This window comes from Lissotriton helveticus, chromosome 1_1 (genome assembly GCF_964261635.1).
Source record: "Lissotriton helveticus chromosome 1_1, aLisHel1.1, whole genome shotgun sequence".
NCBI classification, from domain to species: Eukaryota; Metazoa; Chordata; class Amphibia; order Caudata; family Salamandridae; genus Lissotriton; species Lissotriton helveticus.
In genome coordinates this window covers 1797641256-1797653794 of record NC_136057.1, presented here as the reverse complement: position 1 = coordinate 1797653794, position 12539 = coordinate 1797641256, and the positions used below count along the sequence as shown (strand labels likewise).

Below are 12539 nucleotides of genomic sequence, written 5' to 3'. Positions count from 1 at the left end.
ATGATTTGGAGTTCCCGCTGGTTTGGACAACAGAATCGGTTAGATACTTATGTATCTGGGTTTATCGCGATCCAGAGGTAGTGGTCTATATGAACCGGTTATTTCAAAATTAACGGACCAGGTTGCCAGATAGATACATCTCCCACTGTCATTTGTGGACCGCATTGCCATCATGAAAATGACTGTACTGCCCAAGTTTTTGTATTTGTTTGTGAATATACCTGTAACACTGCCCAAAGCATAATTTAAGTCCATCAAATCATGCATGCTGACACTAGCATTGTCAAGCAAGCAACTCCGATGCAGCTGGGACAACCTGATAAAGCTGTGTGAGAGGGGAGGCTTTGGCACCCCAGACATGCAATTATATTACTTGTGTGCGCAGGCCCAATTCACACACTAGTGGCTTTTCGCATTACATGCTCCACCTGCTGGTAGAAGCAGATGAGACCTATCTAATCCCGCTAACTGCCATGGTACTTCACAGCAGGCCTGAGATTTCTAGATCGGAAATAAATACTGTGGCTAGCACCTCCAAAGCTTATAGTGGACTGGTAGACATGGCGGGCAGGAAACATATATACTCACTAGCCATGCCCCTGGCTGCACACCCTCATATATCAGTCACACATGAAACCAGAGCATTGGGAATCCTGAGAGGCGCTGGGTTGACTACACTGGGTGATCTATACACTGACTTGCATTTTGTGACCCTGGATGCACTCACTGCTGTGCAGCCGTATACGGCGATGCTTGGATTTGTCTACATCAGGCTCCATGCGGCTGTGCGGACATTATATCCTGAATTCCCATGCGAGCCGCAGATGTTAAAAGCATTACAGCTGCTACTGACTATTGCAGAGCGGAAGGTGTTGATAACAAAACTATATCACACATCCCTCAGGGAGAACCCAGAAGTTAGATCTACTGCCCTAGATAGATGGAATGGTGTGCTTGAGGCGCCCCTATCTTGGGAGGACTGGGAGTCATGGTGTGCCCTCACAGGATGCCTTACAGCAAACTGCAACCATAGAATAATACACTTTAAGTTCATTCAACAAACATACTACTCACTTGCACGGCTTCATCGCTATGGGCTGCAGGAGGATTCCCGGTGTGTGAGATGTGGGTATTATATGGCAGATTTCTTGCACCTTTCCTGGAGCTGTAAGCTTATTCACAAATTTTGGGCTCGGGTGTCAAAAATGTTATTACAAATGGTAATAGAAGAGGTAAGGTGCACTCCGCAGCTGTGCTTGTTGGGGCTTGTTAAATTGCTTAAGCCGCGCAATCACAAGCAGGTAGCCATCACTGTGCTACTGGCCGAAGGACTGGTGGCAAAAAAGTGGGGGGGCTGGGGTGGGGCTCCTAAGGTGACAAGATGGCTCAAGGATGTTGTCTATTCTAGAGAACAATTGGACATTTATGTGGAGGAATTACGTGTTTCTTCTAGACCTAAAGACTTATGGGCCCCAGTTACAGTATTTTTTATTAGAACACCCTGAAATTTTTATAAATGTTAAATTGTGCGCTGCGGCCCAGTTTGGCTATGTGAGGATGTCATGTACTCGTCGGGCAGGGGTGGCAATGGGTACCACACTTCACTATAAGATTGTATAATACTACTGTGATGCATTGGGCACTGCACTTCATTTGAGGTCCTGAATTGGGGCACCCATTCATCTCTTCTGGGGCCCTGAATCGATTGGTACTGCCTTTTCTATGCTAGACCTAGCTAGGCACTCAGTGCCACTCAGTTGTTCGTTTTTTTTTTTTGTTTTTGTTGCCTCTTTTCTGGGTCATGAATTGAGTTCCCATAGCATCTTGTGGCAGTGGGTGTCCCATCCTGCTCTCCTGGCTCTTTAGCTAATTTGGCTCTGAGATTTCTTCTAATATCCGAGCTGGAGTTTTTTGTATCTCTTGACCCATTGATTTAGGTACCTATGGTTCCTCTGTTACTCTTTCTTTGACTTTCATGTTTTAGCTCATATTTTTTCCCATGTTCAAATATCCCTGTTCTGAGTGGCCTTCTTCAAATCCTAGAGGTGGGTGAATCAAGATGTTCTTGTGATATCTCATCTGCCTTTAGAAAACATTAACTAAACAACACTCTTTGGTCTAGCGGCAGCTTTAGGCTGACTGCTTCTGAATAGAAGAATGTGCAAGCTGGAGATTGTAGAGTGGCTTGTCACTGCTCTCCCTTTTACATTAACACATAGGTAGTTCTATATTTGGGAAGGCTTTGCAAACAAGTCTTTCTGGAGAGCATATGTAAGGCACCTTAAAGAGGTGTAGTACTTTAGATTCCTGCCCCACTCTTTAAAGCAGACAATAATATGTATAGTGCTCAGTGAACAAGTGTTCATATGGACACAGCACCTTCTTCCAGCTTATAGGTCTAAAGATGCAAGATGTCTGTGTTCTTTTGTCTCTTTTAATGTACTTCATGATTTATACTGGTCTCCGGACGAGTGCCTCCACTGAGTAAGCGTGGTGGATGGCTCTACCGAAGACTATTATTGTTATTAGCTGGATTAAAATATAAAAAATTGTGTTAGCAGACAAATTGTGTATACATGGCTTTTTTCTTTTATACTGTTATTGGTAGTTTAAAACTTCAGGTGAGCTTATTTTGAGCCCCATTGGATCGAAGTCTGTAATTTGTTGCACTAATGCATCATCCCATAAAGGAACAATTTAAATTTGTTTTTGCAAGATTTTTTTTCCTAACTGACAATTTTAGTTCACCTCGGAGTCTAGGGCCTTCCAGGAGGTGTGTGCCTCCTTCAGACTTCTGGTGCTAGCTTTACAAGTTTATCTGCTTCGGATCGGTTCATGGTCTCAACTGGGAAATTCATAGCTATGTTGCCAAGCATTCATGTAGGTGCAGTATATGATTAAGCTAAGGGCCTCAAAAAAGACCAGGGTCAAGCCCTCTTGGAAATATATGTTCATATTTGAAGATTCCCTTTTGCCTCTTGGAAATATATTATGTTCATATTTGAAGATTCGCTTTTGCCTTATCTTCAACCTGCTTCTGAATAAGGCATACTTGAATTGTATTCCTTTCAAGGTTTTCACTCCAGCTCAGCTTGTAGTGAGTTAATGGGCAAACCTTGTTTTTTATCTGTGGTGCTTGGTGTTCGTTATGCAAGCTTTCGACTGCCAACTTGATGTCAACCTTATAAAGGACGATGGACACCCATCCTGGTAACCAAGTTGGCCTCAGGGAGCTCAAAGTTTCCCCACTTTTTTGCCTTCCTGCCTGGTGCTCTGTATGGCAATCGGTGCACTCTCCCCCAGAAATGAGAGCTCCATGTTGATCGGTCTTGGGCAGAAACAGTGGGCCTAGGTGCACTCCTCCAACGTAATATATATGCTTCTCCCTAGTCTCAATATCTTACATGCTACCTTCCTTCCTGCCGGTCAAACACCTGAGACCGACTCCTGAATACACACTCAACATCTACATGCTCCCCTCCCACCCCCCCTCGCCGCCATCGTCAGACAGCATGGGCTCCGCATAGTATCCTACACCGAGGACACCCAGCTCATCCTCTCCCTCACGAAGAATCCCAAAGACACCAGACTCTGCTTCCAGGAAGGAATGAAGAACGTTGCAGTCTGGATGAACAACAGCTGCCTGAAGCTCAACTCAGAGAAGACAGAGGTCCTCGACCCTCCTCCACCGCCTGGGACAACACCTGGTGGCCTTATGACCTCAGAAACCCACCTGACCACACCCGAAACCTTGGCATCATCCTAGACTCCTCCCTCACCATGACCCGCCAGATCAACGCCGTCGGCTCAACCTGCTTCAACTTCCTCCGCAAGACCTTCAAGTGGACCCCCCCATTCCCCCCCCCCCCCCGAATGCAGAAAGACTGTCACCCACGCACTCATAACCAGCAGACTGGACTACGGCAACACCGGAATCAACAGAACCCTGCTACACAAGCTCCAAACCATCCAGAACACCGCAACCAGACTCGTCCTTGGAACCCCACGACACAAGCACATGACCCAGCACCTACTAGACCTCCACTGGCTCCCCGTCGAGAAGAGAGTAACCTTCAAGCTACTCACCCACGCCTACAAATCCCTCCGCAACATCGGACACAAATACCTTAGTGAGAGAGTCTTCTTCCACATACACAAAAGGAACCTCTGCTCCACCGACCTCGCCCTGGCAGAGACCCCACGCCTCCGCAGAACAAGAGCAGGCGGAACAGCCTTCTCCTACATCTCAGCAAAGACCTGGAACGAGCTCCCAGTCAACGTCTGACGCTCCCCTACTTTGCACACCTTCAGCACGATATATAAAACCCCTGATTGATTGATTGCTGTGTCCAGTGCATCACTGTCTGGGTCAAAGGATGCTGATAGGAATGGGCAGGACAGCAGGTAACCCTGTTACATGCACTTTTGATACCTGGATGCGTGGGGGGTACAATAATAAGTGGCAGATTGTATGTTAGAGGCTAAGTGATGGTTTTGGAGACTTGGCAATGTAGCCAAGCTTGGGATGAGGGAGGGGGTGCTGGGTTAACGAACAGACTGCAGACAGAGCAGCTTGGTGCATGTAGGACTGGTAAATTGTACAGTGGGGGGATTAGTAATGGGAGTTGTGTGCTGAGAGTGAGTAGTTTTGTGGGATGGAATACAGGGATAAAATGACAGATAAGGGGAGTCACTGGTGTATACATGAAGATGTTGAAGTAGTCCTTTTCTTCATGCATCTCTGATCATGTTTTAATTTTGATTCCTCAGGGAGTGACTGACGTCTTGTGCGAGACATGCGAGCAGCTGGGATGGAAGCATCCCACCAAGATCCAGGTGGAAGCAATTCCTGTCGCCCTGCAAGGTGAGAGCTGGGGTGGTGGCATTGGACAGGCATGCATTGGATACGTATAGACCTGGGGAGTGATGGAGCATCTTTGAGAGACTGAGCTTGCAGCACTCATGGGAGGGCAAGGAATCAGGAGAGACATGGTTTATATGTCCACAGTGGACGGCAGACCACCATTGAGGCACTGAACGTGTATTGCAACAGAGAGGGAAGGGGCATCGAGGAGGAACAGAGTATGTGTGAACACTGGTAAGAAGTCGAGCGACATGGAGATAGCAAGGTTGCACTTCGGAGTTACATTACTGTTGTAAAGAAGACTCTTGAAGCAGATGAAGGTAAGAACTAGTCTTTATTCTGTCACCCACTCTCCAAGACTGCCTGCGAGATGCCAACATTCTATGGCAAGCTCTAAGGGGACACACCAACAGGGAGAGGGTACACGGGGGAAAGGAGTGTACCATTTGAATATATAAATGGGGGAAGATACAACACATCTCCCTTCGCTAATGTATGACAAACAGAGATGTCAGGAGAGACATCGAGGAACAGCATACAACGATGGAGAACCTGCAAAAAATGATGGAGCAAAAGGGAGGGAAGAGAACAAGGTATCCACCACTGGCAAAGAACAGTGACTTAAGGGGTACACAAGAATAACAGGGTAAATGTTGTTCATAGGTCACCCAACTACAATTTCATGACAAACAGCTTCCTGACAAAAAGACCTGAAAAATATATGGAAAGCATCTCCTTAGGATTCCAAGAGTCGCAACCTGTCCATTAATTATTGTTACTCAGACATACTTGATCTACATTAATAGGGTCAAGCACTATTCCTAGCTCTTTTATATGATGCCAGCCTAATAGGTTTGACCCTTCTTTTGCAATACAAACCGAACCACTTGTAGACCTTCCTCTGAATTCTATTTCCATCTTTACCATGCCCACCAGGTGTATGGGTTCCCCAGCATAGCTAGTTAGCGATACATCGGGTTTTGACACATTAAGAGTGGAACAGCTAAACCGATCATTCATCTCACGTAGATTAATCATCGTAAATGGAGAACATGAATCTGCATAAGCGACCAAAGGTTTTTTGTTCAAGAGAATGGTACATTCAGGATACAGATGTTGCATAGTATCACTCTTGGAAGATTTCACCTTCACACTGATCACTTGAAAAACGTACCGAGGAGAGTGTTCCTCTCCATTGCTAACAAGTTTTACTTGGTTACTCTCCCCCTCCCTACACACGCTCGCAAAATGTCCCTTCCTGTTACATTTCATACATGTTGCATTACAGGCAGTACAATGAACATTGTTCGCAAGGTGGTTACTGCTGCCACACCTAAAACACTTTAATCCTTCTGTAACACTAATAGGTTTTTCTGTCTTGACCTCTCTAGCTTTGACTTTCAAAATCTCCTTGCCTAGTTGTCATCCTGATACCCTTTGGCATTACTCACACTACAAACTGGTTCTTTGGGAGGGTTCATTTCCAAAATACACTTAGCAGTGTGTTCAATAGACTGCGCCATACTAATAGCCTCTCTCAAGGATGGGTTTTCGGATAGAAGTTTCTCTCTGATGCGGGGATTGTGGGTACACCTTACTAACTGATCCCTGATAAGGGAGTCGTTGAGTTCCCCAAACTCACATAATTGAGTTAAACCTCTGAGAGCAGCAATATAATTGCTAACGGACTCTTGTTTACCCTGCACCCTAGTAAAGAATTTGTGCCTTTCTAGGACGACGTTTACTTTGTCACCAAAGTGACTTTCCAACTTCATAAGAGTGATTTTGAAAACATCCAAATCAACCTCGTCCTCTTCTAACTCGCGATCAGGTAGAGTATCATATATTTTTCTCCCTTGGACACCCAAGTTGTGCAATAGGACATGTTGTTTTCAAACAGCAGAGAACTCTTTCCCCCCCCCCAATAGCAATGAGGTAGGAATCGAACAGGCGAATCCAATCCTTCCAATGAATTTCAGGATCCCCAATATCATTTAAAAATGAGGGAGGTTTGGTCATGGACGAAGCAGCCATGGAGGAAGGAGAGCGTGGGAGAACCCCCCTTAATTCAAAGGAAGGAGCAAAAGTACAAATATAAGTGCTCACAATATAAATTGCTAGAGGTACAGAAGCACCCAATGGCAGGGGATCCCTACACTTCTAACCCAACTAGAAGGGAGGAAAGGAAAAGGTGTAAGTACACTTACCAAGGGAGGTGCTAACTAAATATGAACACACTAAAGTACTCTGTAGGTACTAGCAGTACAAAACTGACTGTATGTGAAACACTGGGTTACAATGCACATGCTTTCTGAATCAGGATTTCACAAATTGTACGATATCACTGCAGATCCTGATAACAATGAAAAATGCACACACTTGAAATACATTCACAGTAATACATTAAAGTGGAACTAGATGGCCCAGTGCAGAGTGAACTGAAAATCACACGGATCTAGCCTGGTTACACAATACTATAAGTGGCTTTTGAGAAACTATTAATAACTATAAACTGGTACAAAGAGGGATACCAAACACATGAATAACTCGGGTAAGAAATTCTTATACCTGAATAAGCATGGTTATCCAGAAAATGCGAGGTACCATACTGTAACCATTACTGTAAGGAATATAAGCGCACTAGGTGAGAAGGTACATGGTATACTGAAAGTCACAATCAATCAATCATACCACTTGTATAGGGCGCTACTCACCCGGGAGGGTCTCAAGGCGCTTGAGGGAGGGGGTCCGCTACTGCTCGAACAGCCAGGTCTTGAGTTGTCTCCTGAAGGCGAGATGGTCCTGGGTCAGCCGAATGTGGATGGGGAGGGAGTTCCATGTCTTGGCCGCCAGGTAGGAGAAGGATCTGCCTCCGGCGGTTGCTCTTCGCATGCGTGGTATGGCGGCGAGGGCGAGGCTAGTAGACCATAGCTGGCGGGTGGGCGTGTAGAAGGTCAGGCGGTCGTTGAGGTACTTCGGGCCCAGGTCGTGGAAAGACTTGTGTGCGTGGGTGAGGAGCCTGAACATGATCCTCTTGTTGACGGGGAGCCAGTGCAAGTCCTTCAGGTGGCCGGAGATGTGGCTGCGTCGGGGGATGTCCAGGATGAGTCGGGCGGAGGCGTTCTGGATGCGCTGGAGTCTTTTCTGTAGTTTGGCTGTGGTTCCGGCGTAGAGGGTGTTTCCATAGTCCAATCGGCTGGTGACGAGGGCCTGGGTGACTGTCTTCCTGGTTTCGGTCGGGATCCATCGGAAGATCTTGCGAAGCATGCGTAGGGTGTGAAAGCATGATGAGGAGACGGCGTTGACTTGTCTGGTCATCGAGAGGGAGGAGTCCAGGATGAAGCCCAGGTTGCGTGCGTGGTCTGTTGGCTTGGGAGCGGTGCCCAGGGCTGGGGGCCACCAGGAGTCGTCCCAGGCAGAGGGTGATGGTCCCAGGATGAGGACTTCCGTCTTGTCTGAGTTCAGTTTCAGGCGGCTGTTCTTCATCCAATCGGCGACGTCTTTCATCCCTTCGTGTAGGCTGGTTCTGTCGGGGTTGCTGGTGAGGGAGAGGATCAGCTTGGTGTCGTCGGCGTAGGAGATGATGTTGAGGTTGTGTTGGCGTGCGATGGCGGCAAGAGGTCTCATGTAGACGTTGAAGAGGGTGGGGCTGAGTGATGATCCTTGCGGAACGCCGCAGATGACTTCGGTGGCCTCGGATCGAAACGGGGGGAGGCGGACTCTCTGTGTTCTTCCGGCGAGGAACGAGACGATCCACTCCAGTGCCTTCTCTTGGATGCCGATGTTGCTGAGGCGCTGTATTAGGGTGCTGTGGCAGACAGTGTCGAACGCTGCGGAGAGGTCCAGGAGGATGAGTGCCGCTGTTTCCCCGTTGTCGAGAAGGGCTCGGATGTCGTCGGTTGCTGCGATGAGGGCCATCTCGGTGCTGTGGTTGGCTCTGAAACCGGACTGCGAGGGGTCGAGGGATCCGTTCATCTCGAGGAAGGCGGCAAGCTGTCTGTTGACAATCTTCTCGATGACTTTGGCAGGAAAAGGAAGGGGCGAGATGGGGCGGAAGTTTTTGAGGTCGGTGGGGTCCGCTGTTGGTTTCTTCAGTAGGGCGCTGAGCTCGGCATGCTTCCAGCTCTCCGGGAAGGAGGAGGTGTTGATGACGTCTCGGAGTTGGGGTGCGATGGTGGAGTTGGCCTTGTTGAAGACGTGGTGGGGGCAGGGGTCAGTCGGAAATCCGGAGTGGATGGTGTTCATTGTGCGGGCTGTGTCTTCGGTGGTCACCGTGGTCCAGGTGCGGAGGGTGGCGGTGGGGGGCGTTGGTTCGTCGGTTGGGTGCGTGGGTGGTGCGCCGAAGCTGTTGTGGATGTCGGCAATCTTGCGGTGGAAGAACGAGGCGAGGGAGTCGCAGAGATCTTGTGAGGGAGTGATGTCGTTGTTGCTGGTGCTGGGGTTGGAGAACTCCTTGACGATGGTGAAGAGTTCCTTGCTGTCCAGTCGTTGCTGTCCAGTCGTTCCTTCAGTGATTTCTTCTTGGTGGTGCGGATGAGCTGGTGGTGCTTGCGGGTGGCGTATTTGAGGGCGGTCATGTTGTTAGTGGTCCGGTCGAGGAGCCAGGCTTTCTCGAGGGTGCGGCAGGTCCTCTTGGAGTCCTTGAGTTCGTCGGTGAACCAGGAGGCCTTCTTGCTTCTGGGTCTGCTGGGAGGGTTCTTCAGTGGTGCGAGTTCGTCGGCGCAGGCGGTCAGCCACTGGGTGAGGTTGAGGGCTGCTTCGTTGGGGTCCGTTGTGCTGGTGGGTGGGTTCTGGCTGAGGGAGGTGGTGAGCTGGTCGGCGGTGATATTGCTCCAGCTTCTGTGAGGAACCTGTTGTGGTGGTGGTGGGTTGTGGTTCTTCTGAAGATGAAGTGGACGCAGCTGTGGTCGGTCCAGTGGAGTCCGGTGGAGTGGCTGAAGGTGATGTGCTTGCTGGATGAGAAGACGGGATCAAGCGTGTGGCCGGCGTAGTGGGTGTGGGTGTTGACCAGTTGCTTGAGTCCGAGGTTGGCGAGGTTGTCCAGCAGGGCGGCGGTGTTGCGGTCGTTGTTCTCCAGGTGGAAGTTGAGGTTCCCTAGGAGGATGTAGTCAGCGGAGGGGAGGGCGTGTGGGCTGATGAAGTCCGTGATGTCTTCGCTGAATTGTGTGCGTGGTCCCGGGGGTCTGTAGATGAGGGTGCCTATGAGGGTCGTCTTTGGGTCGCTGTGAATCTGGAAGTGGAGGTGCTCGGCGGCGGCGGCGAAGGTGTCGTTGGAGTCGGTCGTGATGCGGATGGTGTTCTTGTGGACGATGGCGATGCCTCCTCCGGTCTGGTTGACGCGGTCCCTCCTGGTGATCTTGTACCCGTCCGGGATGGCGATGGCGATGTCGGGCGCTGAGGAGGCGTTAATCCAGGTTTCCGTGAGGAAGGCGACATCTGGTGATGTTGTGTCGAGCAGGTTCCATAGCTCCACGGCGTGTCTGTGGACGGAGTGGGTGTTGAGCCGGATGCACTTGAGGTTGCTGCTGGTGTTTGGCTTGGCGGGCGCGGTGCAGGTCCGGAGGCAGGTGAACTTGCAGGTTCTGCAGGTGAAGGGTCCGTGAGTGCGTTTCGGGGCGGGCCGGCAGCAGGCGCGGTTCCGGGCGGCGGCGTCGTAGGTCTGTCGGGTCGTCTTGCATTGGTGGGGGCAAGGGGTTCTGGCACTGGGCGCGGTCCAGGCGCAGACGGGCTTACCTTTTGGTGCGCCCGCTGCGCGTACGCATGCACTCTGAGAGAGTGGGGGGTGGCGGAGCGAGGGAGGGGCAGCTGGGAGGCGGGAGCGGGGTGGCGAGTGGGGGGGAGCAGTGATGAGATGCGGAGGGAGCGAGTGTGGGGCCGCGGGGAAGCAGCGGCAGGGAGCGGGGTGGGTCAGGGGAACAGGGGGTGAGTACAGTGATAACACAAAAAGCAATAGGAACAGCAACAGAGTTTAGGGCACAAAAAACAAAGGCAGAGCTAAGTTACAAGGGGCAGGGGATCGACGGAGCAGACAGCAACACGAGGCAACGCAGCAAAGCAGGACACGAGTCCAGACGGCAAACCTTGGCGGCCCGAGCGAGTGGGCAAGAGCAGGGGGCCACTCCACACAGGGGCAGAGACTCGGCCTGGCAGCGGTGGCGGGGGGAGCGATCGGGTCTGACCAGGGCTGGTCAGTCGGTCGCAGCTCCTCGTCCCGCGCGCCGGGCTTAAGTACTACTTAGTGGGAGGGAGGGGCAGCAGGGAGGCGGGAGCGGGGTGGCGAGTGGGGGGGGAGCGGTGATGGGATGCGGAGGGAGCGAGGGTGGGGCCGCGGGAAAGCAGTGGCTGGGAGCGGGGTGGGTCAGGGGAACAGGGGGTGAGTACAGTGATAACACAAAAAACAATAGGTACAGCAACAGAGTCTGGGGCCACAAAAACCAAACGCAGAGCTAAGTTACAAGGGGCAGGGGATCGACGGAGCAGACAGCAACACGAGGCAACGCAGCAAAGCAGGACACGAGTCCAGACGGCAAACCTTGGCGGCCCGAGAGAGCGGGCAAGAGCAGGGGGCCACTCCACACAGGGGCAGAGACACGGCCTGGCAGCGGTGGCGGGGGGAGCGATCGGGTCTGACCAGGGCTGGTCGGTCGGTCACACAATTCCCACTGAGGTACGCAACATTGGTAGGTGGCTCTAGTATCTGAAAACAATATAACTTGGTTTCAGTGGGGATCAAAACTTACATCGTAGATAAGGAGACAAGGGATTAGAGGTGTACGTGTCCTTGTAAGAATCAGGAATTCCACAGGTGAAGACTCTGAAGAGATAGATAAGCAGATTGGTGTGTGTATCACCGTGAGGACGCAGAGACACACAACTGATAGGAAGGGAGAGTGAAGGATGGAGCACGTCAGGGAAAAGAGGCAAAAATACCATGTGTTTCCCTAAGAAACTATGTGCCTCAACTCAAACAAAAGGCATTGCGGAACATGAGGAGGGAACTATGTGAATATCACAAGTTGTTCTCAAAGGTTGACTGGGTATATAAATCAGTTCTTGAAGAAAAGCATCACAAGGGATACCGAATGTAAATATGGAGATACAGGCTAAAATCCATTGACAACAGAACAGTCTTACTTGAGGAATATAGCCGACTTTATGGGAGAAGCTCTTCGAAAACAGCTGAGGGAATCCAATATTTGACCACCACACATGAAGCACCCAGGGGAGGAGCGCACACCGGTGGCAGAGAGGCACTTGGAACACCGCCGAGAATACCGCTGACTGGAACTTGGAGAAAGAATCTGGAATGGCGGCTCAGAGGTGACTGGGGGGCAACGTCCTGCAGCTGACGGGATCCTCTTCCGGGGTGAAAGGCTTGCAGATCGGAACTCTCAACAGGAAACTCTGTCAGGGCAGGAGGACATAATGGTGCATACTTTACTCATGGATTCACCACGTCTCAGATAACTCTTAAAAGTACTGTAATGGGACCCGAAGATCGGATTGCGGTTACTTTATCGTGAACCAGCAACTGGGCACAAATAATTACATTCTTCCCCGCAACTCCCTCGGAACACAAAGACAGCCGGTGACAAGACACGCGAAGCAGCTGACAGGACCAGCCGGCGTACATACACCACTGAGAACTTCTACTGTACTGTAGTTGGACACGACA

The 12539-nt window shown here is 50.4% G+C and overlaps 1 protein-coding gene across 1 annotated transcript in view; it reads left to right on the top strand.

Annotated features, from left to right (window-relative positions):
- DDX47 (DEAD-box helicase 47) overlaps nt 1–12539 on the top strand; it is a 229183-nt gene that overhangs the window by 50970 nt on the left and 165674 nt on the right. The window contains exon 2 of the mRNA XM_078640767.1: nt 4771–4864. Coding sequence (XP_078496893.1) covers nt 4771–4864 — 94 coding nt within the window. The remainder of the gene's footprint in view (nt 1–4770; nt 4865–12539) is intronic.